The sequence below is a fragment of the Thunnus thynnus genome, chromosome 7, assembly GCF_963924715.1.
Source record: "Thunnus thynnus chromosome 7, fThuThy2.1, whole genome shotgun sequence".
In the NCBI taxonomy this organism is placed as follows: Eukaryota; Metazoa; Chordata; class Actinopteri; order Scombriformes; family Scombridae; genus Thunnus; species Thunnus thynnus.
This window is the reverse complement of record NC_089523.1, coordinates 19,826,999-19,854,724: the sequence shown is the minus strand read 5'-3', so window position 1 is coordinate 19,854,724 and position 27,726 is coordinate 19,826,999. Positions and strand designations below refer to the sequence as shown.

General features: G+C 38.1%; 1 protein-coding gene across 2 annotated transcripts; it reads left to right on the top strand.

The window, feature by feature from the left end:
* The first annotated feature begins 1,247 nt into the window (after nt 1-1,247).
* Nucleotides 1,248-27,112, top strand: ptgir (prostaglandin I2 receptor). Of its 2 annotated transcripts, XM_067594790.1 has the most exons (4): nt 1,248-1,473; nt 1,664-1,878; nt 1,959-2,735; nt 23,953-27,112. In XM_067594790.1, the coding sequence occupies exons 3-4, from the start codon at nt 1,989-1,991 to the stop codon at nt 24,238-24,240; spliced, it is 1,035 nt and encodes a 344-aa protein (XP_067450891.1). In that variant the 5' UTR covers nt 1,248-1,473; nt 1,664-1,878; nt 1,959-1,988; the 3' UTR covers nt 24,241-27,112. The 2 variants fall into 2 exon arrangements, with proteins under 2 accessions (XP_067450891.1, XP_067450890.1); XM_067594789.1 differs by having other exon boundaries at nt 1,664-2,735.
* The last annotated feature ends 614 nt before the right edge of the window (nt 27,113-27,726 follow it).

Below are 27,726 nucleotides of genomic sequence, written 5' to 3'. Positions count from 1 at the left end.
CCACTAACAGTGAAATGCTACTTACAGGTGAATGTGTTAATAGTAATAATAATCGAATAATACAAATTATACAGTATAAAATCAGTCGTTCTGCATAATTAGTACTTATGATACTTGTAATACTGTGTTACTTTTACTTTTTGAATGTTTTACTGGTAATGGAGTACTTTTATATTATTGTATTGGTACTTTTATTTCAGTAAAGACACTTCTTTCACCAATGCACCCTTATTTTTGCACCTGCTATATGTTGTATGAGCACTGATGTGTCTTCTGAACAGCTTTTCTCTGGCTCCATTTTTGTCAGACACCCTTCAAGTCGTTCAAATATTTGACAGGATATTCTGATGCCTGAGGGCTAAATCAAAGCATGCAGTCTCTTTCAAGGCACAAACTCTGATAGGTATTTCACTAAAGGCTGCACAAATAAAACATACGCTAGCTTCCAGACATTGTAAATGAACCAGCAGGACAAGGGAAGCAAAAACAAGCAGCGACAACTCGCTGTCATGGCAGTGCACTGGGTTCTCCTCGGTTGACTTGCACCAAATGCTGCATGAAATGTAAACTAGTCGAGATTAAGGCTATTCAAAACACCTTTTTGAAAACCAAGAAGAGACACTGCCAAACCAAATACTTACAAAGAAGACTAATTGGATTACATATTTCTGAGCTCACATGGGGAACAAGCCAATACTGGTCAAGCTGTGTATGTACAGTAGCTTATAGCTGAGGGACCCCTAACATTGAATCATTTCAATCCATTGGTGTCTAGTCCATGTTTCTGATTTTATATCAGCCTATACTGAAAAAAAAGTCCACTATAGCTCAGTGTAATATGTTTTGAGGGTTTTTCTGAGAGAAAAGCGAATTGTGGGGTAGTCAGTGTGTTTATATAGCAGCTTAGCCTCAGGGAATTTCTATTTCTGGACACAGTATGCAATACCCTGAAACAAGGAAGAACAAGGCAAAATACGCCACCCGAAATTTTTTTGTGACTGATAGACGAGAGTAACAAGAGTGATTCATTTTTATGTTTTCCCTTAGCCTCTGACCTTTGCTATGTATATTTATAGTATAGCTGGTGTGTGACAGTGGTTTTTTGGTGTGTGACATTGTTTTTGGTTTACAAGTAGTTGTAGTGGGAGGGACTGTACATCGATCCGAAACAGACTGGGAGGCGCAGAGGGGGAGAGAGAGAGAGAGAGAGAGAGAGAGAGAGAGAGAGAGAGAGAGAGAGAGAGAGAAAGCGGAGGAGTCCAACAGTCTCTCTGTTAGTTCAGTGTCTGCCGACACGTTACCGGTAGCGGCAGTTTTGAACTCCGTATCCGTCATTTTGTTACTTATAGCCCTGAACGCTTTACATAGTATGTGTCTGAATCCGTTGGAAAAGAGGAAGCAGCAGCAGCAGCAGAATAAGCGCTAACTACTATAAACTCAAGTATTCTTCTAGTCCAGCAGAATCAGTGAAAGGTGAGTGAGTCACTAAAGACGAATACAATAAGACTTGAGCAATAGCAGAAAGGCATTATTATACTCATAATGTTAGAAGAAGAAACTTTAACATGATGCCATCTTTTGTGGAATGAGTTTTATTTCTCTTTGTTGGGGAAAGTTTCTGTACCTGACTAAGCTGCTTTTTCTTATGTTTTTTGTTCCACAGATACGTTTCTAAGCTGTGTATGTGAAAGAGATCCAAACAGATAGACAAGGAAAAGCTTCAAATCATGTTTTAAGTCAACACAGGATTATGGGTCTCATCATACACCCCTGCCTTCTGTATTGCCAATTGATGGTATCAAGAGGTCAGGATTTGCTTCTTTTGATGTCCAGGAACTTCTTAATTAATTCCACACTGAGCAGGCTTATTTCTTTACAGTAAGTTATACGCCTACAAAAGCATGATTTCAAACGCATTATGTAACAATGTCACCTGCAATGACACCCTCACTGTGAAGGGAGAGGGCAAGCCAGCAACCAGCATCATCATGTTTTTGGCTGGTGTGGTGGGAAACCTCCTGGCCCTCTTCATCCTTGGTGTTCACCAGAAGGAGCATCGCTCCAGGTCCTCCGTCTTCAGCATCCTGGTAACCGGCCTGGCCCTCACTGACCTGCTGGGCACCTGCCTCCTCAGTCCACCTGTGTTCATCTGCTATGCCCGCAACATGTCCCTGATAGGTCTGGGTGAAGCAAGACTGTGCAACCTCTTTGGCTTTGCCATGAGTTTCTTCGGCCTGGCGCCCACACTCATCCTGTGTGCCATGGCTGTGGAGCGTTGCCTGGCTATCAGCCACCCTTATTTTTACTCTGTACACATCCGCCGCAGCTTTGCCAAGCTCACCCTTTTCTTTATATACTTCTTTTCTTTGGCCTTCTGTCTCCTGCCATACAGCGGCTATGGCAAATTCAGACAGTACAGTCCCGGGACATGGTGCTTCATTGACATGGATGCGACAGGGGACGAGAATGCTAACTTGGTGCTGGCCTTCTCTCTGTCCTACTCCTCGCTCATGGCATTGCTGATCTTTGCAGTGTTTGTATGCAATGGTTCAGTGATTGTCAGCCTGTGCAAGATGCACCGGAGCCAGATGATGCGGCGCAGCTCAGTTGGGTCGACAGGGAGAAGGAGGAGACTGAGCCTAGCCTGGTTCGGACAGGGGGAAGAGGAGATGGACCACCTGGTGCTGCTGGCACTCATCACTGTCATCTTTGTGGTCTGCTCCCTGCCGCTCACTGTGAGTTCACATTTAACTTTCCCTCAGTGTGTGTGTGTGTGTGTATGTTCACTTTGTATGTGTGTGTCACAGGTATTTATAGTCTTCATGAAAATTTCCACCCTATCACACTCACCGTGTGACTGAATCATGATATGTGTCGGTGTGATTGCATGAGTTCATTACATTTTTCTCCAGAAAAGGAGGAAAGGCGTAACACCCTGATGTGTAATTTATTCAGTTATGAAACATGAACCAGAACTCCTCTGTGAATTTAGAACAAGTCAAAGACAAAGACAAAGAAATGTGAAAGTGATATGGAAAAAGGGATTTTTTTTTGTGTGTGTGAGTGGTTTCAGTTGTTGTCATTGACATGTGACAGTCAGGGGTAGACTTTCCAGCACGGAGTGGGTTCACTTTAGCATTAGAGAGAGCTTCCTGACCTGCTATGCATCTGCACTTGTAAAATTAATTCCTGCCCCAGATTCTGTAATCATTATGTACCTAGAAAGACAAGCCAGCATGGCAACCGTTGATGTTTTTGTTGCTGCGGTATGTGTTTGTGTGCCCTAACACTAATGCTTTTGCTCTGCTGGCTCCACCAATAAAAGGTGTGTCCAAGAGTGAAGCCTTCGCCACTCAAGACATGCTGTCATTGTGTGCACTATTTGTCTACTAAGCTACATATCTGACCCTGTTTAAGAGGAGTGTGCCAAACCTAACAACCCTGGAGGACTGGTACATCTCTGCCTTCCCCAGAGGGCAACAATCATCAAGCAGGAAGCCCGATGTTAACCAGCCTTCCATATGTACCCCTAAATATTAAACAGAGGAAGTTTAATACAGGAGAGAGAGCCAAGTTTAGGAAATAAAAAAAAAATGTTGGAGGGTATGATTAACATGTGGCATCACCACTTATATATTTATGTTCGCCTTTTTAACAGCGGTGGTCTGTTGATTGAGTAGTTCACAGGGAGCAGTAAAAAGTGTTTGTTCATCTTCTCGTTCCTCACTAACTACTCATTGTCTGCAAGTGGATTGTTTGCGGTAACGCTTGGCCTGATTTGACTAGCATACGTATGCAACGGTATTTGCCCAGAGTTGTGGCTGAGAGGCCCCCGGGGGAATGAATTGTGATGACGATATGACACTCTTGAGTAAAACCACAGCAAACCCACAGCCCAGTCATTTATTGTAGCTGTACAGCACATCATTCATTTTTCAATTTCCAAACAAAAGTAGAAAGATTGCAGGTTCATCAAGAGCTTCAAGAATAGTTTCACCTCCACCTGACACTTCTAAAATAAAGCTTTGCTATTTAAATTGATTTATTTTATAACCCTAATTTAAGATTCACTTATCAACATTCTTAATTTAATCATCTCTGCCAGACAATCAAGAGCCTGATCCCTGTAGTATATCATGCTGAATAATTCAAGACCCTGTTATTAAGTAATCAATGATTCATGCATCGTCTCTACAGCCTCGTATGTGTGTATGACTGTGAAGAGAAGTATGCTTGTTTGCTCATGTGCATGTACATCCGTGTGGTTGTAACTGAAAGATCTGAGACGGTGCTGAAGTGTCTGAGTGTATTTCAGCATACTCAACAAATTACCAGCCAGCTGTGGCTTTATGATTAACACAGTTCGCCTGAAGCACAACAGATGTTGGTCTGATTCTGTGGATTGCAATTAGAGTATGGTAAAGCACATGTTCAGTGGATTGTCTATTTTGCATACACAAGCTGCTTTTCACATACGCAATCCTTTGCATGTGTTTCCAGTCTTAATTTACTCAAAGCGCTTTCACATAATTGAATAAACCTCAGAGAACTACGCTTTCGAGCACTAACGAAACTGCACAACTTCGGTTTGCCCCGTCAGCAGTGACTGCATGCTGGTAGATGTGGGTGAGAGGGAAAGCAGATGTTGGAAAATAAACGCTTCTTTTTTTAAAATGCATGTTTGTCAGGGGAGATGAAAAATTAATTGTAGAATAAGAATACATTAATTATTTTTATTGTTCTTTGCGTCCAGGCATGAGTAATGTTGCAGACTGTATTTACAGATAAAGTTGCAAAAGTGTTTTGCTGAGTAGCTCTTGGACAAAAATGGATGAGGCAGTATTTTTCTTTCTACATTTCTGAGCTGTGACTGTTTCTTCAGTCCAGAAAAGTTATTCACTTTTTCACATATTGCGGAGGTGCAATCAGAGAAGCGGTAAAAAACAGATGTGAATTTCTCAGAAAAGCAAAACCATTCTTCACTTGATTCATTGGTTGTAAATGTTTGTTCTGTTCACTGTCACCTGAATCACTCCAGCTTCCCAGACCTGTTACACTACAGTGAGAGGTCAGTGTTATGTATGACCTTCAGCTAACTGGAACCTATAGTACATACTGAGCGATTACAGTAGACAGCTGAAAAAGATAAGTAGAACTTTTATGAATGTTATCACCGCAGCCCCTCTGTGAAAGAACGTTTGTTTGATGTAGCGTCAAACATGAGGTCCCTCATGATTTGTGCTGGGACTATGAACACACCTTTTTATATTTTGTGCCATACGGAATATATAGTTACTGCTTGTTAAACAGTTGAAAAAACTGCTGCAAATATCCATCTCAGGCTGCAGGACAGGATTCAAAGCCTCATTGTAGTCAAATAGTGAACATTATGTAAGGTTGTATCACCAAATTTACAATAAAACTGAATTAACATTCTTGAATTAAAGGATGCAAACAACACAATTTGTGCTGTTGTATTAATGGTGAAAAAAACTGATCAAACACAATTTTGATAATTAATTAACTGTTTAAATCTCAAGCACCAATCCCAAACATTTGCTGGTTTCAGCCTCTTAAATATGAATATTTCCTGTGTTTTTGAGTTTTATATGATTGCAAATTCATTGTCATGGAGGTTTCAACTGTTGGACAAAACAGGCAATTTGAAGACATCACTTTGGGATTTTTTTAACTATTTATTCACATTTTATAGACTTAAATGATTAAATGATTAATCAGAAAAAAAATCATCAACAGATTAATCAAGAAGGAAAATGATCATTATTTGCAGCCATAATAGTAATTGCTGCTCTGTGGGTTTATGCTTAAATTAGGGTGTGAGTATTTAGGATCCGTATTTCATTTGTCTTGACAAAAGAGCATTTTCCCTCTCAAAGGGAAATTCTTTTCCTCTTCTCCATTAGGCTTTTATTTGCTCCTCTTTGTCCTGTCCCCTTCACTTTATAAATGTTCAGAGCTATCTCCTGTGGGTGACAGGTACACACTGGTAGCCTGATTGCGACAATCACCAATTTCCCTAACATCCCTGCTGTTCCCATGGGAACCACAGAACCTGCCTGGGGCCCATATGTTGCTGGTCAATACCTGGATCAATACAGTGCTGCACTCAAACTATACACAAGATTGTAAGTGGTTTTACCACCAAATTTCCTCCATTGTCATATTAGCAATTAGTTTGGACAGAAGAAATGTGTTGTGGGAAGCCGTTATGTAACCATTATGTTTTTAGATGGCTTTAGCAACTTTTAAGCTGGAGCAGCACTGCAGGACAGATTTATATTGTTGATGTTTTGGCTTAATGATAAAAGGTTTCCATTAGCGCAGATACTGCGTCTGTGTCTTAGTCAGAAGGCTAATATTGACTTGTGTGTGTGAGGGTAGATGACAGGGAGCGCTTCAAAGATCCATAAACAGAATTATTCAGTTACAGTACTGAAAGTATCAAAGCAGTGGCTGTAATGGGATGATTTGCTCAAAGTGTCCAGAAAATGTTGCACCAAAAACAAATTCTACTGGCTTTGTGGTTATTTAAGTAAAGCTAAGTGCAAAACAGTGGACTAGAGGTCAAAAAGTTGAAATGAAGGATTAAAGGCACCCTGTGTCTTTTTTGTAAACAAACAAAGTTATGTTCACATTCACTGTTTCTCAGCAAACTGCTTCGTGACTGCATTTCCTTCCAATTAAAACATTTAAAGAGCAGATTTTTTTTGTTTACATTCATGTTCACAACCAATCGCAGCAGCGTAGAGTTTCTGGAGTTTCACAAAACACAAGAAGAGTTTCTGACAGATCTCAGCAGCATAATTTCAGTCATATCTGACTGCACTCGTGTGAATCAAATGTCAAACTGAAACATGAACTTTGATAACTCCGCCGATCTAGACTCTTTTATTAAAGGAGTGGCGGAAGAGTCCATTCTAGCACCAAAGTGAATAATTTGAAACCAAAAATTTACCTCAAAGGCAAAACTATACATATATATGATAACAATATTCACCACTTTTATTTCACTGTTACTTTTTACATTTTTGTTCTGAAAAAAAGCTTTGGTGTGGAACAAAATCAAATGTAGCACTTTTCTATGGTTTTATTGTTCATTTTTGAATTTGAGGTCATTTTTTGGTTTCAAATGATTCACTTTCAAACAAAGCTAATCCTATATTGCATATACCACTTGGGTGTGTGTGTGTGTGTGTGTGTGTGTGTGTGTGTGTGTGTGTGTGTGTGTGTGTGAGCTAGTAACAAAACGGGGACCTAAGATTGTCAAATCTTAGGAATTCGACAAGGTACCTTTAAAGAATCACAGTCAGATTTCAAAAAGGATTAAATGGCATAAAAGGCATATTGTTTTCAGCGGTCTACACACAATATTTAGTTAAAAATGTATAGTTTTTTTACATTTAGAATTTACATTTCAATTCAGAATATATTTTTGTCTAATAACTATTAGACTCCAGGACCATTGTGGTTGTCAAAGTATATAAATGACTTTGACATAGAATCTTGTAGCTTTATTGCATGTCTCCATCTTTCTCTCCACTGTGACTACCACATACAGATCAAAATAAAATTTTAAAGAAAGAAATTCACCATTTTTTCAGTGACAGAACTGTGAGGAGACCATAACACTATCTCCAAACTTTTTGGGTGGTCACAAGAGTACAGTTGTTCTGTGATGTGGCAAGAGAGAAAAAGTAGAAATACCAAACCTTTTCCAAAACTCTGAGCAAACTGGGCAATGATGTCAGCCAGAAAATGAACAACATCAAGAAGCTCTGACACATTTACAGTAATAGGGAATCATGCCTCCAAGAGTCACCTCATAAATCTAGGCTGTCAGACAGACTGGGCAGAAAGCAACCACACTAAAACAAGATCACATAGAGAAAAAGAGAGAAAAGTTGTGAACGTGAAAGAACATGAAGCAAAAGATTCCTTAAAAATGAAATTCTTCAGCATCAGACTGTTAAAGGGATTGAGAGACTTGTAAAGATTGAGGGTCCAGTGAGCGGATTCATATTCTAGATGAGGTGTTGCTTTAAAAATGACTAAAATATTACCTCAGATTTGACAGTTTATTTCCCTGCATGCTGTCATCATCCTTAAGCTTAAACTAAATCTACCATAGAATACTTTCAAAACAGTCAGGAACGCCTAAGTCCCTTGACTTGCCCAGTCAAAGCCCAGACTTAAACGCCACTGAAAATATGCAGAATGACAGGATGATAGCTAGTCATGGACACTCCCCATCCAACTGGTTCCAGATTGAGTTAATGAGTGTGGACGAAGAGGGGAAGTCCCCAAATCCAGATCATCCAAGATGACTCAAAGTCATCATCCTTGTAAATGCCTGCCAGAGGTGGTCTCAAATGAAACTGCTTTTGCAACAACGCAAAATCTGGAAATCATGGCTGCAGCATTTTGTGATTTTGTATACCATGACCTTTGCATGCGTATGAGTTGTCAGCTTGAAAGCACACAGCGTGGGAGTGGCACAATGTGAAATGTAAAGAGACACAAGCTGTGACAGAGTTGAAGATAAGAGCTTGCTTTGTCTCCCAAACTGTTGTTTTGCTCAAGGTGCTGTAGGTGCTGCTCGGAGATATAACTGACTGTCAGTTTCATAAAGGTTTCTATAAGGAAAGATGATGCTGCGCAATCAGCAGCTGGCTTTGTGGACTGAACAATGAGGATTCCCTTTCTTAGTTGATGGACACCTAATCCTCCATTCAACATGCACACAACACACACATTTCTAAAGCACATGCATACACATGAGTAGGCACACTTCATGTAAATACACACATTTACTCTTATTACAGCGGGAAGCTTGCTAATCCTGTCTTTCACTACCTGTAGTTTTATCCTGCTTTTTTTTGTACATTGTCATGTTTTAATTTCAATGACACAAAAGAAACTGGACAACAAATGACAGCAATGAAGATCTTTGATGTAATGAGGTATAGATATTGAACCACTTGAATGTGTTGTAAAGTGTGTGGCTGCTGATGTGCGTGGCCTTAGGCTTCAGTCAGAAGGCAATAAGAGGTGAGCAGCTGCAGGAAAGATTTTAAAAGGCTGAGGTACAGAAAGATGAAAGTGGGTAAAGACAGATGTGGAGAGCAGATGAGAAATATAAAACAGAACAGCATTGCTCATTGCTTCGTGACATGCTTTTAGTCATTCAAAAGGAAAATATTCATGAACCAACGGCTCAGTTACCTGCCTAATTGAAGCAAGAAGAACTAGTTTGCAAGCAGTTTGTAGCTTAAATAGATCTGATTCCATTCTCTATTGTCTTATGGAAAAACTAACTTTAATACCTTTAGTGGAGATTTTAATTTGCACCTGTATTAAAGGGGACATATTATGCTTTTTGTGATTATCTGGTATTTATACTGTTATGACGATGGATGTCTATGTTAAACATGGTCAAAGTTCCAAAACTTGAGGTGAACATATGGTAAAATGTTTCTTGCAAGTCAAAAGCCCAGGCTTCAGCCTGCTCTGAATGTTACCTCTACTTCCTCCTCGTGATAATGTTGTTTGCCAAAGTCGTTCCACGGGTTGTTCATATTGTTCACTTGCATATTTCAGATTAGATTCGGACTTGAACATGTACAGATGTATTTGAGAAGTGGACATTTCGAGTAAAGAATGAGAAAAAGAAGTGAAATCCTACTACTATAGTTTGTTGATGTAGCCTCGTGAACAGCCGGAAGTCTGCTGAGGGGAAATTTCTGGAAGCTAACCAATCAAAACAGAGTGGGGTCATCAGGAGGGGAGCTGTGTAAGGAGCCAGTATAAGATAAATAAGCAATGTTTTAAACTGTAAATCATGCATTAGAACCCCAGAATAAAGATATAGATCTGGAGATGTGCATGATACGTCTCCTCTGACTAATTATTGGCCACTTTGGGGCAGCCAAAACAAGCTTCAAACACAACACTGTAAGTCATAAAAATTGTTGCAGTGCAACAACAGCAGCAAACAGGAAAAAACATTAGGGGGTTGTCCAGAAACACATTTTGCAAGATATTTTTATGGAACTGAAAAAGGAAAGATGTACACATATCTAAAGATAGATTTTTTTTACCTTGAATATACACACATATATGTATATATATATATATGTAAATATAAGTGTGTGTGTGTGTGTGTGTGTGTATACAGTATTTTTTTTTTCAGGCTGGCTGAAGGCTGCTTCATAGAAGTCATTAATTACTCTTTAATTAGATGTTTTTGGAAGACCCATGACAGGTTGAAGCAACAGATGATTAAAGTTACTATGGGACCATAAAATAATGAACACATTCTACTTTTCCCTGTAGGAACTTCCATTAGTTTTATGGCCTACACCTCCCAGTTTATTACATTGACCAAATAATGAAAGCTTATTGATCATTGCAAATGGTATTAGTTTTGGGCCTAGCTTGCTTCTTCAGGAGATGAAGAGCAGTCAACCCAGATTAAGCTTGTTTTCTCCAATCAATAGCTGCCCCCAGACACGTTTGTTTTGTCTGACGCTCTACCTGGATCATAGGCAGCTGTTGTGTAGGAGTTTATGTTACTGGATAGACACGTAGATCTAAGTGTTCCTTTGCTGCTACTTTAAAGTTTGATTTGCTTGACCTAGTTTCTTTCTCATGATCTAAGATAATTTTTGATTTATCTTTCAGGCAGTCAGCAGTTTGCAAACTGAGATTATGTTGAAAGATTGTTTTAATGGGCATCTTGGGAAATAAAACACTGACATTACTCAAAACAGCATGTCGTCCTTATGTCAATTTGTAAACATGAGGAGGGACAATCTGATTGAACTGAGGTACAGTAAAGTACTTTTCATACTGATATGACACATTGTGTCACTCTATGAGTTTGGTTTTCAACATCGTGACAACTCTTTGCTCTAGGACTACTGACTCTCTGAAGTACTACGACAGCACTGATGTGGCCCAGTGAGAAAAATAACAAAAATAAGAACAGAAGATCCTCACTTACAAAATGTGATAATGTTTATTGAAGCTACTGATTTGTATAAATTAACAAAAGTGCTCATAATGATCTATCATTGTTCACAGTGTTAAAACAAGAATATCATTAGTACAAGAAGTTCTCCTCTTACTTCTTCTTCTTATCAAAGCTAAATGGATTTTTGATTTGGTTAGTTTATCTCTGATGAAACCGAATGAGTGTTCTGCTCTTTCATGTTCACGTGATTGTTATTTCATCTTTTAAGTATTTTCGTCTTGGCTTTCATGCCTCTTGATCTTGGCCTCTCTGGCCAAGATCAGCGTCATTGCACCATCTGATACAGCAGATTGAAGCATCACAGCAGATTGAATGCACTGGATCACCAATTAAATATGGTTTCTACGTCCATGTTTTTGCTATCAATTATATTTATGAAGGTATGCCATTTATTAAGTTAGCCACTAACATAGTTCTCAGCATCACAGCAATAAAGCCTCCAGTAATCTCACAAAAAAAAAAGATCCCAAAGAGTTTTGCGCTGTGATGTATGTACAGTAGATTTTAAATTTGGGTAAAAGAGAGCAGAGGTATTAGATTGGTACTTAAGATCAGCAGATACAAGTGGAGGCATCAGAATCGTATTTAGAGACAAATAGTTGGATCGGAAAGTATGTGAAAATCATTGTGTTTGTAACCAGCAGCTTTTGGATTTGATATTATTTCCCAGATGTCGCTCTACTTCTTATCTGTCATTTTTTTCTTTCCTCTTGTATTTTATTGGATGTACTTCCTTCTTAATTTCCTTTCACTGCTGCTTGAGGAAGATTGTCATTGATGCTGATGCTGATACAGTAGGTGTAACAAGGTCAGTAGTATGCTTTGTGCATGTGTCTAAATAGACTTTACCGCAGATGTTCGTTGCTCTCCTTATTTGTCTTTTTGGTGTCTTGCCATGTTCGTCCACAGTTATTTGTCTATCTATCAGTACCTCCATTGTTCACACAGGATTGTGTGAAATGTGCTCCACACCCAAACGTAGAGTTTCTCTTGATATGCAGAATTGGGTGTAGTAGAGTTATTTGGTAACATCATATTTCCAATAAAATGGATAATTTCTGTATAATCCTTTGAGGCTCCATTCATGCTCTTGAGAAGACAATATAAAAGTTACCGAACAGGATATATTTCAGGATGAGCAGACATGTTTTGTGAAGGAAATATTTTTATTTATTTATTTTATTTGTTTGTTTATTTAACAGGGACAGTGCACATTAATAAACATTGCTGTAAATACGCTGTTAGTCAAGAGGCTATTTTTCATCTGTAGTCCCTGGACAGATGTCACAGAGTCACCCTAAAAACTGAATATGAAAATGAGATTGAAATTACAAAGTTACTGAGGTCATTTATAAGCATGTGGAACAATTAATAAAATGAAGAAAGACGAACATATATAATATTAATAAAAAACATCATTCAGGACATCCTTAAAACATGCAACACAGAGTCATGATACAAGATATGCAAGACAATAAATACATGAAGATATTAATGTTAATAGAAGAGTAGATTGAATAAGATCACATTGAGCTGCATTGTTAGACACTAACTAGAACATGCAAAGCAGAAGCACAGATACAAAAAGCTTGCACAGTATGTAAAATACCACAATAAGACATGCATGCAGGTTTATTGATTTTGATTTATGAATTCATGAGTGAGTGGGTAAACTTAATAATTGCATCCGTAGGTACAGAAAGAACAATAGGATTTTTGTTTCATACTCCACCTTGCCAATAATCTCAGGAGATATATGATCCAATAAAACTTGGCTGAGCCGCAGCAGTGAAATACAACACCCTCACATCAAACAAACCATAAGGGAAGCACAATGTGGTTATCATCTGTTGTTGTGCTGGGGGGACGTGTGAAAGAGAGACAGCTGACATCCAATTCAGTAATATGACCAAACACTCACTGCAGCTAAGAATTTGTTTGATTAAGATTACCTGAGATAGACGTGTGTTTCAGTTAATCTTTTATCAACAGAAGAAAAAAGTCATAAAATGATAATTCACTCTCATGCTCTCATGCTCTCATGCACAAAATTAAATAATTTTTGTTGTAATGGGATCACTGAGCAAAGGAAGAATGGGTATTATCAAGGGCGTTCATTCTACTCATAAATATTCCCTTTCCTGTTCCATGAAGTTGACTTCAGCTGGCGCCAGAAAAGCTATGATTCATGGTATTTTCCTTAAAAAACACTTTGGACCATGCTGTGGACTGGCTGGGTATACACTCATCTATCAGAACTAGAAAACAAATTTATCAAAAACTGATTTGACTGATGAAGTTTGACAACATAGCATGAATCACTCTTTTAACTGATTTTAGCTACATGTGAAAACAACAGAAAGCACTCTGTTTTTCAATTCAAATCCTCTTTGTAATCCTTCCTAGATGTTTTTTCTCCGCTGCATATGATACAAGTGCTCTCTTCAAAGAGAGTCAGAGTACGCAGACAACAGGGACTGAATAATTTAACAAGATAATTGCATCCAGGCATTTGGGGCAGATTCTGTGCTTTGGGACTTTAAGGCCCAGTGAACCCTAGCTAATGTTTACTAGTGTGCAGAACCTGAAAATATGTGGTGGGAATAAGTTACCCACAAATGTCCTCTGCTCCAGAGAGTCCCTCACTGTCCAAAAAACAACCTCAATAACATTGTTATGTCATATATGGAACAACAGCTTAACTTGCTCTGTATAATGATAATGACAAATGGTCAGTCCCCAGATCAGATATTTTAAGTCAATATTTGATATGTGTTGCTTATTTGTGGAAATGGCTGCTTGATATGAAAGAATTCACAGGCTGATTAGAAGGATATTTGTTTAGGGAAAACAAATCAATCAATCTTGATTAAAAGAAGTGTATTGCCACGGTTTAGTGGGTATTTTTTAAATAGTGAAAAGATCAATAGAACTTTATTTGCACAGTTGAGATCTTGTATTTCACTACTCAGTGTTGAAACTGGACTGTTTGTCAGTCTAGAAAAAGAGGGTCAAATTTGTTCAATATGCCATCTCAAAGATATATAAAATTTGTTTAATTTTGTTTATACTGACCTTTTTATCGGGAAGTTATTTTTGCTAAGTAAGATCAAGTATCAAGTTTAAGAGTGTACAGCCACGCTATCATCAGCATGCTAACATGCTCAGAATGATAATTCTAACATGCTGAAGCAGGTAAGATTTGGTTGTTCAGTATTAATAGCTGAGTGTGTTAGCATGCTAACATTTGCTAATCAGCACCAAACACAGATTACAGCTGAGGTTGATGGGAATCTAATTAATTTAGAAAGTATTAAACAAAATATTGGACAATTTAAGGTAGGAGAACATGAATGTACCAGATTTCAAGGCAATCCATCTAAGTTCTTAAGACATTTCACTTTAAACCACAAATGTCAAACTCATGATCGAGCTAGAGAAAAAGTGAGGGGGTCAACAAAGTCAGTATGATTCATCCTCTGGGGACCACAACTGTCTGTAGGAAATTTCATGGAAATCCATCTAATAGTTGTTAAGATAATTCAGTCTGAATGTAAATTGTTTCAGAAGCATTTACTTTCTTTCTTGTGCTATTTGGTGCACAATTTACTTAAAATCTTGCATATACTGTAAACAAGTACTGTAAACAAGTATATAAAAGTATACATAATGTGTAATTTATATGTTTTCACACACACACACACACACACACACACACATATATATATATATATATATCTATATATAGTGTTTACCTTTGCTTCTGATCTGCCAGTTGACACCCACCCAGCAGACGGGCCTGGCGCACAGATTATCGGCCCAAGCCCAGTGGGAAAAACTCATAGCTGGATGATGACAGAGAGGAACACTGAATATCAACTGTCCTGACTGAGAGATCCTTCAGAAAAAAATTAACAACTTTCAACTAGACAACTTTCCCAGGATAATTACAGAGTAAAATAAATATGCAAGCACAGCTACATGTGTACTTAGCGTTCACTTACACACGCTTGTCATTATCGTTGTCCTTAATTCACATTATCAGCATTAAGAGGAAATGGATTTGTTGATTACAGTCTGAATTATGCAAACCTGCACAGTGAATACAGAGTGAAATGGTTTTTGTTACTGTAGTTGTGTATTTAACCCATGGAGTGACAGTCAAATCTACTCCATGTGCATCAGGTGGATTACAAAAAAGTACAAAAACGGCACAACAGCAAACACACACCAAAGTCAGTCGGATTGTTGGGGACAAAATGTTCTGTGTTTAACCCAAACAAATGTTGTGACATTGCTTTCATGTTCATGTTATTTTTAATTTTTGAAGAACATCATGTTATATTCGTTTTGTGAGTCACCCAAAAAGAGGTACAAACCACATGTTGAAATGACAGATTGATTTTGCTCTGTTCGTTGTCAGTCAGTCTTGGAGAGTCATAAAACTGCAGGCTGGCGGTGTGTGTCATGACTTGTAATTCTTTTCTGTGTCTAATCTACTGCTGATTGTTATGTCCTGTTCCAGTATGTATTCAGTTACCTTTGCTCTGACGCCAGAAATGATGTATGTAGAATCTGAAAATGAAAAGCAGCAGGACATTAATGGCAGATTTGTACTGACTTATTGTGAATAAAATATCAATATCAAGTTGTTTTTAAATGGTTATTTATGTGTATTTCCAGAGAGTATTAAAAAAAAGTTAATTTATGAATAAATTCCTATCTTAATTGTGAACAGCTCAATTTTAAACTGATATTTTGAAATGGAAAGCAGTTACCCTCAGATTAAAGATGAAACCAGTAACTTTCCACATGTTGATGCACTTTATGATGCTGAGGTAAGGTGAAAGAGAGCAGTGTTGTGTTTGTGATATCAAATCTGTATTACGTGCAAACAGATAAATAACCAAAACAAAATGTCCTCAACCGATATTGTCCTCCTTGATAATTTATCATCTGCTAAAGTGATGAAATTGCACGCTCAGCTTTGGGTGGTGTAGATTATGCAATATAAAGATGAGAGGTGTTACTTGAACCGACTTGACTGGCAGTGTTGCATATTTAACAAGTTCAACCACAGTAAATGTGTCAGCTGTAATGTCTACCGACACTCCATCATTAAGATAACATGAAATTGCATATTTATAATAATATATATATATATATATATATCTTAACATATTTAAGCAATCGTTGTTATGAATTTTAGTGTTAAATATGCAAGATACACATCCAGGCACTGGGGTGGAAACTGTCACTTCCTGGCAGATTAAAATAAGACTTAATTAAAATCAGGTGTTAAGCAGCACAAGAATAAACAGACCAAATACAATAGGTACAAAAAGGATGGAGTAAGCAGGAATAAACATATAAAAATGGGGAAAACTACCCCATAAATCAAAATTTAAATTGATATGTAGATACAAAAAGTAAACAGTAAGTAAAGTAGAGCAAACAGCTGATTTTTCAACAACTTAGCTCATATTTTACAATGGCCATGGTTTTGGCCACCATTACCATCAGTTGTGACAACAGTTAAGTCATCAGCATTTTTGCTGAGATCTGGCCATGGTGACATTGGACCAGAGCCCAGAAGGACAAGCTGCAGTCAATCAATCAATCAAGCAATCAATCACACAGATGATCAGCAAGTCGTCTAAGGTGGTTGAATCCTCAGTTCGGCCACATAACTAGACTATCTATCTGGAACCGAAAACAAACTTTATATGTCAATTAGATTTTGCAGAGCTACTGTCTGCTTCATGTTTTACAGTGTTTTACTGTTCAGTGGACAGTTGTAATGGACATTTTGGGTACATTAAGTGACTTGGAGGAATATAGAGTTAAACCAGGAATTTATTTGCAGCCCGTCTGGTCATCTAACCTTGTATAGCTTACACAAATAACAAAGTTATCACAGATGTTATCATGTCCACATAACTCTAGAATGAAATTGTTGTCATAACCGATAGGAATGATGGATAAAACTACAAAAATAAGACCCAGGTTTTAAAAACAGCAGAATTATTTTAAGTGGATGCTGTTAATTTCCAATGAAAATAAGCAGTATAATTTATATTGCTTAGTTCTTCCCACTGTTGGCAAATGAAATGATGAAGTGTACATATGTTTTGGAATTAGGAAAGTAAAGGAGGTTGCGGCCCAGGTGGCACTCTGTGAAAGGATGTGTGTCACAGCCACCTTGAAATTAAGAAAATTGATCTCAAGTGGCGCTAATAGTGAAATGTATGATAAATATAATAATAATCACTTTAATTCAAGCTCTATTATGACTTACATTTTTTTTCAGTGATGTGATATGAGCATTAAAAAAGGCATTTCAGCTGGCACTAACATCTTTTATAAGATAATTCATCACTGATTTCACTTGTAAGGAATCACCACCAGCCATCGGAAACATGAGGGTGTTACAGTAGAGGTGCAGGTCCCTTTGAACTTTATCTCTGTGGAGGAGGAACTGCAGTGAACGCATGTCTCTGTCTGTTGCAACAGCTAAAAGGTTCTGCAACATTGCCGGTGTCAACTTGTTCTCAAAAATTGACACATATCAGCCTATGTCATACTTCACTTTTCCCAAGTTAAAAACTGGGGTCATCATTTTACAGTAGCTTCCTCTTTGTTGTTGCTGGTGTGAGTGTTTGTTTTTGTGTTTTCTCATCAGCAGTTTCTTTTTTCAGTCATCAAGCAGACAGCAGCTCCTCAGGGCTTTTCAGGTCACTCATGTATGACAGTTTACTCATCAGAGACTATTTTAGTTTTCCCTAAATTCTTCTGTTAGATTACTCAGGAGAAAAAGTGGCTATGACAAAAAAAGAAGATAATAATTACAGAACCAAGACATATAGAAGAATATATCTTTATTTGTTTTGTGTCCAAGTCAAAGGAAGAGTGTCATATGTTGCACAGATTATAACCATCCCTTATATAAACCACCCACATATACAAAACTGATTTGACTCAACATGCAGGATTTGTAGCAGAAGGAGTAGGTGTGCTTGCATGTAGAACGTTTTGTTATGTTGCGTTTGGGTCACTTTTCTACCCAGATAATTGACTGGATCAAGTGTCATAGTGCGGACTGTTGTCTGGAATAGTTTTCTCACTGAAGTCCATTTTGCAAAATGCTGGTAAAAGGTCTAATGGCTCCGTAACTCGCTGCAGCCTCAGGCACTTCTTAAAGAGGAAACTCACTAATGGACATTTTTAGACAGTGTATTCCCCAAATGAAACTCGTCTGAAGACACCGTAGACTGACTCTCTTATGATAATGTCCCCTGGAACATAACACATTTACATTTATGAAGTACATAAATTCAGGAAGCTAGAGATTAGTCATCTGGCATTAAGAAAAGTCATGAAAAAAAAGAACAAGAATCATGTAAATGCAGTGCACACCCACTTGTTCTTCCTCTCTGAATCTATTTCTGTCTCTCAGGCAACACAAAACACCTCCCCACGCATTTCCAAACCATAGACTGTGGAGCAGTGAAATTCCCCTTCAGTGTAGAAACATGCTACTAACCTTTACATTGCATTTCTGCACTGTATGACTCAGCACCCGCTTATCATCAGCTCCTTCAGTATCTGAATGCGGGTCAGAGGTTAGTGTAGTCAAATAGCCCGGGGACAAACATATATATTTGATTCTTTGACTCTGGTTTGCTGTAATTGCAGAAGCTCGAGGGAGAAAAGGTTTGACGCAGAAAAAGCCTGATATTGAAGAAAAGTCTACCTGTAGTCATTTGTTAGGAATGAAGACAGTGGGTGGAAATCCAATCACCTCTGCTGTTCTTGTGAATCCTGGATCAATGCACTTTATTGGACAGCTCCACATCATAGTGTCAAGCAGGAACAAAACACTAGAAAGACATTAAGTACGTGTATAGATTTTCCAAATTGTGTTGTACTTATTCTGAGCCGTACTTTCGGGCTGAGCAACAGAAAATAAAGTAAAGTGACTCATGATTTTAAAGCTAGCGCATAAGCACATCGGAAAGACTGAGCTAAACATTGCAGAGGTGTGAACTTAAACAACATTTTAAAGGAGAAGTTAAACGTTATGCCAAATACAATTTTGTTATGTTTTAAATACAAAGCCTGGAGCCTGTTTCACCAAATTTGCAACATACAAGCGACTTGCAACAGGAGATCCTTTCCTCTGATTTTAATTTTGACACGTTTAACAAATCAAAAGAAACATCATATTCGTGACCCGTGCATGAGCATGAGAGAGGATGCTAAGCTGTTAAACCTGGCTTAGCATATGGACTGGAAGCAGGTCAAACAACTAGCTCTGTCTAAAGTGAAAAATATACCAGCCTACACCTCTAAATCTCACTTACTATCAGGTTGTATCTTGTTTGTGCAAGATACAACTTGTACATAAATAAAAATGTACGGGTAAAACATTTTTTGTCAACAGCTGGGTGCAGTGCAGCATCCCACAGTCTTGTTGTCACTGTGAGGTTGCCAAGTTTGGTACCATCATGCCTGTGCAGACCAGAACAAAAATGTATGCTAATCTGGAAACCTGCACTATTAACCTTATGTGTTTTAGCAACAATTAAATGCTGTAATGTAATTTTGTCTTTTAACTTCCTGTCTACACCAGAGTGGAAATGTGCTTTGGTGTGAGGGTTAACTTTTGCTGCTTGTGATCACTTTACACCAGGCCATGACTTTTTACTTGTGTTTACTATAGCCAACAATAGCAACTGGATGTTAAGATGTTAAGTAATTGAACAGGCAAAAAAATAGGTGGGACACATAGATGCAGCACAGCAGTTCTGAGTGGATGAATAAACTATTGTTTAACATGAAATAACTCTGATACTGATATGTAACCCCGCTAAAATTGCAGCTCCATACTTAACGCACAGACATGAAATCCTTCAAAAAATATCAAATAAGCATTTTTCCAAAATGTTTAACTAGTCCTTTAAAGACTCATACAGCACTGCAGCATTTCTCTTTCTCTCTCTGCTGTAAACACTCCTCTCTGAAAGGCCTGTAATCTCCACGCTGCCTCCTCTTATCCCTGCGTAATGATCCTGCAGTGAAACAGGATCAGGAAGAGAGAGAGTTAGGAAGAGTCCTCCAGGACCCAAGATGTAAAATAATAGGTTGTAGAGTGTAGACATTGATTACGTGGTCTGTTTCCTGTAAGTCATGGCAATCATCAGCCCCCGAATAGCATCTGATGTGCCTGCTTGAACAAACCTCTGAACATCAGACAAACTGGATCCAGGTACATGAAGATTCTCAGGGTAGTACCAAGAAAAATGATTCAGAGCTGAAACTATTAGTTGATTTATCATTTATTCGATTGACAGAAAATAATCAGCCAAGCATTTCCTGGTTCCAGCTTTTCAGTTGTGAGAGTTTGCTGCTTTTCTTTCTCTTCTGTTATAATCACGTAAATATCTTCAGGATTTGGAGTATTAGTCTAAGAAAACAGGCATTTTTCTGAAAGAAATTAATCGATTAATAGAAAAAGAATTACGCTGATTAATCAACAATGAAAGTAATTGTTATTTGCAGCCCTAAACTTATTTCTGTTTGATTCTTTTGCTCATTTACGACTGAAAAAGCCTGGATGGATGAACACCAATGAGTGATGAGTCAAGTCCTCATGAAACGCAAAATATCTTCATAACTAAAACAGAGATCCATTTCTCTTGGACATACAGTTGTTGCTTTAGATTTGAGTCCAAAGTTTGCAGAGCTGCAAATGTTGATGGATGGATGTGTATGTGTTTGCACAACGCAGCTGTCTGTGCATGCATGCATCTGTTTATACAGAACACGTACGAACATATATAACATATATGCTTTTGAGTGTATATGTACCTGAGGTATGTCCTTTCAAAGCTTCCCTGTATCTTCTCTGTTCTCTTCTAAATAATCATTGTTTCTGGCCTAGTTCTTTAACCACAGGCTGATACATTAATATGCTCCTGTTTAAGGAGAGTCTGACATCTCATCAGTTTTGGCTCCACAGCCTGCAGTGCTTGGAGCAGACAGCTGGTGATTTGTGTCCCTCTCTGCAGGGCTTAAGGTCTGCCTAGACGACCATAAGAGGCAGGTTGGCATGCAGGAACAGAAGCAAGGGTGACAGTGAGAGTGAGTGAGTCAACAAGGGCGAGTACGATGACAGGGTGTATGAGGATGCATGTCTGTTTGAAATGTTTCTGGCAACAGTGGATGATAAATAAAGTGTACCATTACTGTGCGTGAAGTACAAGAGACATTTGTATTCGTTAGTGTGTTTCATGCCAGTTAGATTCATTTTTACTTCAACTATTAATTCAAATAACAAGTTGTTGCCAGCCTGTTTCTTGGTGATGAGCCAACGCAGTTAATGGTGTCATGACTCTTGTAGTGAAAGATGTTGAAATCAAAAAGGACATCTTTCACTGTTATTTTCAAAGCTTTTAAAACTGCATTTGATCCACTGTATTGTGTACTCATAGTGTGATAAAAACTCAAACAAAGAGATCTGTAAGTTTAGCATAGTTATAATTAAGTGTTTACTAAATGGAGATTTACATGCATCACTAGATTAAAACTGAGATAATTTGAACTAAAAACACAGCTAGGTTAGTAATTGATTTGGTCTTTACTAGCATCCTCATAAATCACTAGTTTGAAATTAGCTAGCAGTTAACAAGAAGAGCTTAGGAAGGACTTCACTCACAAACTTAGAAATGAATTTACAGTATGAGTGGCTGGTGCAACCCAACCCTGAAGACATCCATTACTGTAACTTACAAGATATGTTCAGTTTAATGCCAATCATTCTGCAGATGAATTCAGTAAATGATGGAGAAAAACTGACTCCAATTGCGAAATCTTTGCAGCGGTTTTAAAGAGGAAACATGTTATCCTGTTAAAGGAAACTGACATCACACCTTGTCAATGTGTGTTCATGTCAGTTTTGACTCTGTGTGTGTGAGAGAGAGAGAGAGAGAGAGAGAGTTTCAGAACCGGAGATATTTTCTTTTTTATTTCATTCCTTCTTGTCAGAACCTGGCACCTATATTACCCACAATGCAACTCAACCACTGACAGCTGGGTCGGAGATTCAGATGTGTTATGCTAGCTGCAGAGATGAGGAGGAAGTCTATTAGCTTCATGTCTTTCTAACACCGCATCTTCAGATTTTTTTCATTTCCAAACCGGTAGTCTTTATCCTCAAGTGACATCATTTAAAGCAATTTATCAGACTTTGCGGAGCTTCCTTCTGGAGCCACAAAAGGCTTTTTATGCAAGTTTTTCCACATATGAAGTAGTTCTCCCAGACTTTGATGTGTAAACTAGGTTCCCCTTTAAGCTTTACCCTCCTTACTTACTGTTGTTAAATCAGTGACAACCCAACAGTGATTCTGAAAACATCCATTGCGCAATTGAAGAATTTTCACACAACCTCTAATAAAATGATTACTTCCTAAAAACTCAAGAACATCTGGACATTATGTTGTTCGACTTTAGACTGCGACCGCATCTGACACATCTGAGATGACAAAGCTGTTCTGAGTTTTGAAATCATTGTGCCTGTGAGCATCTACTTGGAAGTATAACAAGATAATTGCTGTTGTTTTGAGTTTGCACACAGTCAGCCGCTTCCTCTCCCTATATCTTTCTCATGGGTGTAACGGTTGATCGATATGAGTAACCACAACTGTGTGAGTTTAGACATCTAATGAGTATGGAGAGCACATACTGTCTGGTCCCGCTGGTAGTCTGTCTTGGTCTGGCTCTGGACTTGCTCCCCTCCAGCCCCTCTCTGTCTCTTGCTTATTTGTTTTCAGTCCAGGCCCTAGCAACAGAGAAACATTTACATCAATGAATCGGCACAAGCCATTAATTAGGCCACTGTTTGTTGGATATTTCATGGAGGAAATGGAGAATTGTTGATAGAGACGAGGAGCAAGGTGACAAAGAAGCTTCCTGGGCCAGCTGCTGCCTCTGTCTCTGCCTAGGATGAATAAGCAGCCAGCTGCTGCTGTCTGCAGTCTGTCATACCTCAAAGGTCAACGCAGGAAAAGGTTGCGGCTTTGTTAGATAACGTTGTCTGTATCTGTATTTAGGACACTTTGTACTTCTGAGAGTTAAAGGTGCACTCACACCAATGGTGATTTTATATGATATAAAGAGACGGATGTTAGCATTTGGTAAAGCCTAGCATAACAAGATGAACCGCAGTCTCAAATGACACTGATACTAAATACACAGTCATGTGTTCTCATCTTGTTTAGCTGTTAAAGAGGCTTGAATCAAGTTTGATTTGGCTCCTTCCAGCAGACAAAATCTTTAATCTTGTGGGATGATGGGTTACTGAAACGAGTAACCTGTGAATATTAGTGATCATATGTTAAATAATGACAAATCGCCATTCGCCAGAGCCCAATCTGATGTTTTCAAACCGCTCATTTTGTCTGACCAACAGTTCAAACTCAAATGTCATCAATTCATTCTGTAATATTATGGAAAGCTGCAAATACAAAAATCTGACAAGCTATAACTAGTAAATGTCTGATATTTGGAGATCATTAATCATATCAAAAGGTTTTCAGTATTGTAATGTTTCAGCATTATTGTGAGTCCACATAACTTTTGTCTGTTAGCTCTGGCCTACAGCCAGCTGTAAGTGGGAGATAATGAGCTTTCCAAGCTGTTGCTTGCTCTATGATGACACTAATCAGGAACATTTCAGGGATAGACTGTATGTGTGAAAGGGGCTGTAGGCTTAAGACCATAATTTCAGCAGTCTTGTTGAAGGCAGGACTTCTTATTTCCCTCTTTATTTCATATTTTATAATCTGTAAGCAAAAAACAGCACAAACAGTGTCTAACTCCAACTCTCTCTCTCTCTTCAGATTGCAGGTTTTATTAATGCCATTCACCCATTTTGTGGCGACAATAAAAACTTGACAGCCTTCCGCTTCTACGCCCTCAACCCCATCGTGGATCCTTGGGTCTTCATCATCTGCCGCAAGTCTGTGTTTCGCCACCTTTGCACTCTGCTGAGCTGCCGCTTCAGCAAAGGAGCTGTGAAGAATACAGCACACTGCGCTCTGTCTTTACCCCTTGACAGTCAGATACAGAGCAACCCCCCAGATGTGACAGTTCCACAGACCAACACGTACTCCAGTTTACCCCAGTGACCTACCAGAAAAACTCTGATGGACTGGAGGCTGGGACATTTCTATGTCTGATAAAACATTGGAGCAAAGTTGTAATTGTGATTCACATTAAGAACTCCCGACCTTCACTCACTGACATAAGGCACGAAGACTTTGAAAAGAAGCATCTGTTACAATGGAAATGTTCCACAGTTTCTCTATGAACTTACTTTGGGGGGGGGGAGTGGTTGCACTAGCTCTTATATGTCAACTGACTGATGGAAACTGTTTCAATGTTGCAAGGAGAGTCGTGCCATAAAACAAACAGCACTGTAATTTAGCACTAAGGAACACATCAAACCATATCAAGCCTATGAATAATATAGCCTACTGTAAAATCTGAATATATGCACTTGGGTAAAGCTATATGGGTAAACTATATGCATGAATGTATACCGTCTTCATCTTTTTATCAGTCTTTTCTGTCAAAGACATCCAGGTAACTCTTGATAAAAGCTTGTCCATGTCCTTTGACACTGAGATGCAGGTCATACTCAACTTGATGAAGCTGACCATGCTTGTACACTTTATTTCAGTACCTGTCAACACTGGGGTCGATGATATGTTAATCTGGATCACTTGATCAGAGATCTGACAAAAGAGAGACTTATTTTATTCAAGCAAGAAGAAGTTTTAGAGATATAATGGGTTGATTTCCAAGGCAAGTGTCTATTAAACCATTAGTAGGCCTTAATCTAATCTTTTATTAATGTAATAATTAACCATGTCAAAAAAACTAAGCCATGCTAGCGGGTCTGTGAGGCTGCACTAAGGCACAGTAATGCTTTTAGGTAAACAGTAGCGTCAGCATGCTAACATGCTCACAATGGCAATGCTGTATGCTGATCTTTAGCAGGTATAATGTTTTCCATGTTCACTCTATCTTAGTTTAAGGTGTTGGCATGCTAATGTTTGCTATTTAGCATTATTAACACAACGTTTAGCTTAGACTAATGGGAATTTCATTAGTTTTCTGGATATTTGGTCATAAACCAAAGTATTGGACAACTTGATATTTTGACCAAATGATGAAAAGTTAAGAGACCACCAAAGTTAAACAATTTAGCATGAGGGGAACATGAATGTCTACCAAATTTTATGGCAATCCATCCATTTGTCAAAATCACAAATGGCCACCCACCATATGATGGTGCTACAGGAAAAGTCAGGGGGTCATCAAAGTCATTAGGATTTGTTGAAGATGTACAAAATTTGGTGCCAATCCATCCAGCAGATGTTGATATTTTACAGGACACTGTAGATAAAAACTTTGATCTGCTGATGGCACTACAGGAACAGTCAGTGTATCACCAAGGTCAGTAGGATTTATCCTCTGGGATCAATCTCTGTGCGAAAATCCATGACAATCCATCCAAAAGTTATTTCAGATATTTCAGATAGGACCAAATAAATTGCCACAAAAAAGTGTTTATCTAAAACACAAATCTTGAATTTGGATGAGTTACTTGACTATAGAGTGCAAGTCTGGGTTCCAGCTTTGATGCTTTTACATCATTAATATAAAATGGTCTTGGAAATGGTCTTACTCCTATCAGTAAATACTTTTCTGACTTTCGGTGCTTGTTGGTCTTTGTTGTATATGTGTCCCCCTGACAGACAGCATTAAACTTTTACCATCTACTCCTCCACCTGTGAGACGCTAGCGCTATGAATAGCCTTCACGGGTTGCTAGCACTAGAAAAGTTACATGAATCTGATCATCTAATATATATATATGGGTAGATAAGAATCTCATATTTTGCTCATTGTGGTCATTTTCAAAAAGAACCTTAAAAATATGGCATATCTATACCTTTAAAGACATCTGGAAGACTAGCAATTTGATAAATCAAACATACGCAAGAGAAGAGAGAACACACTGTCCTTTAACTTGCAATAAACTTTATTAGTAATCTAATGACGTTCATAAGTAATCTAATGACGTTTATTGCAAGTAAAAGGGACAGTGTGCTGGAATTTCTCCCTACGCACTTGTGAACAAGAAACTGAAGGTGTGCATGAGCCTTTACAGTCAATAAATCAAACATAAAAATAGTCTGTTTTTATGTTAAAGAGTAGATCCGAGGTTAAACCTGCCCCTTCATTAAGTCCTGGTGTAACTCGTGTGACTCTCCTATCTCTAAATTTAAGACTAGGCTAAATCTACAACTTCTGTATTCCAAACCATGTCTAAGATTTGAGTTAATCAGGTTTAAAAGGCTTTAACTTTCAGTCCAGAACTAGGTTTAATCCATGTTCCCTTCCAACCCATAATGTCACGGTACATGAACACTTGATGCCATCTGTCCCTCTCATCTTCACTGATTTCTAAACTACCTGTGATGATTGTGAATGTTCCTCTAAGAGCCTCTTCGGTGCTCTTGCTTTTTGAAAACCTCTGCTGCTGCAAAGTGCACTGTGAGAATTTGTCTTTTGTTGTTGTTGTTGTTGTTGTTGTTGTTGTTGTTGTTGTTGTGACTAATAATGCTATAACTGCATTTCAATGTAGTGCATTTATGCCCCTTCACTTTGCTAAGACATTGTATATCCTGAAAAAATTGTGTATGTGTTGGTTTATGTGGTGGAGTGCAGAGATAAAGTACAGTATAGGGATAACAGACAGGGTGACTGTTTTTTTTGGCTGTGTTGCACATTCACTTTACATTTTGTAGTCTTTCATGCTCAGCCATGCATGACCCAACTTAAGAGACACATTACCACATTTCGTTCTTTGAGGATATTTGAGTCGTTACGTCCATTAAAATGAATGAAAGAATACAGTTTTTGAAAGATAGTATTCGTTCTATGGTACACATTTTGTTCATGTGAAATTAAATATTGACAGAGAAAATAATGTCTCACAACGTATGTCTGTTTATGTTCCTAATTTTGCAAAATGTTTATGGTGATTTCGTGATGTTTAACAGTTCTCCATTTAAAAAAAAAAAAAAAATGCTGTTCTCAAGTGCAGCTCTTCATAGTCACAGGACCCGAGCAGAGACAAGATAAACAGAAAAAGGTTGTGTTTAAGTTTCAATGACCACTTGTTTCTGCTTTCACTGCTACAACCTTAACAGCAACTAAAGGCCTTTGGGGATTTCCAAAGCTACTTCACTAAAACAACTTGGAAATTTTTTAGTTTTTCATTATCTCTGTCAAAATGTACAGTAGCTCATATAATTGATTGCCGAATTAATTTCCCCCTAAATGTAATAAAAGTCTTCTTTTTTTTTGGAGATACAACAACATTCATTTTGTTAAAATGTTTTTCTATTTTTATGTTCCCCATTATGGAGAAAACTTTAAAGGAAAATTTATAAAATTTATAAAGGGCATTGCCTAAAGATCTTATTTTTATAGGTGAAATATTATTGTTACAAATGAATGAACCCTTAAGACATTAGAAGTCACGTTGCATCCCAGCGATAGAAAATAGTTTCGATCAGCATAATTTCTTAGAGGTTTTTA

Coding starts and splice junctions, on each gene's coding strand:
- ptgir (XM_067594789.1), top strand. CDS start 1,902: ATGATTTCAAACGCATTATGTAACAATGTCACCTGCAATGACACCCTC. Junction 2,736..23,952: donor TCTGCTCCCTGCCGCTCACT/GTGAGTTCACAT, acceptor CTCTCTCTTCAG/ATTGCAGGTTTTATTAATGC.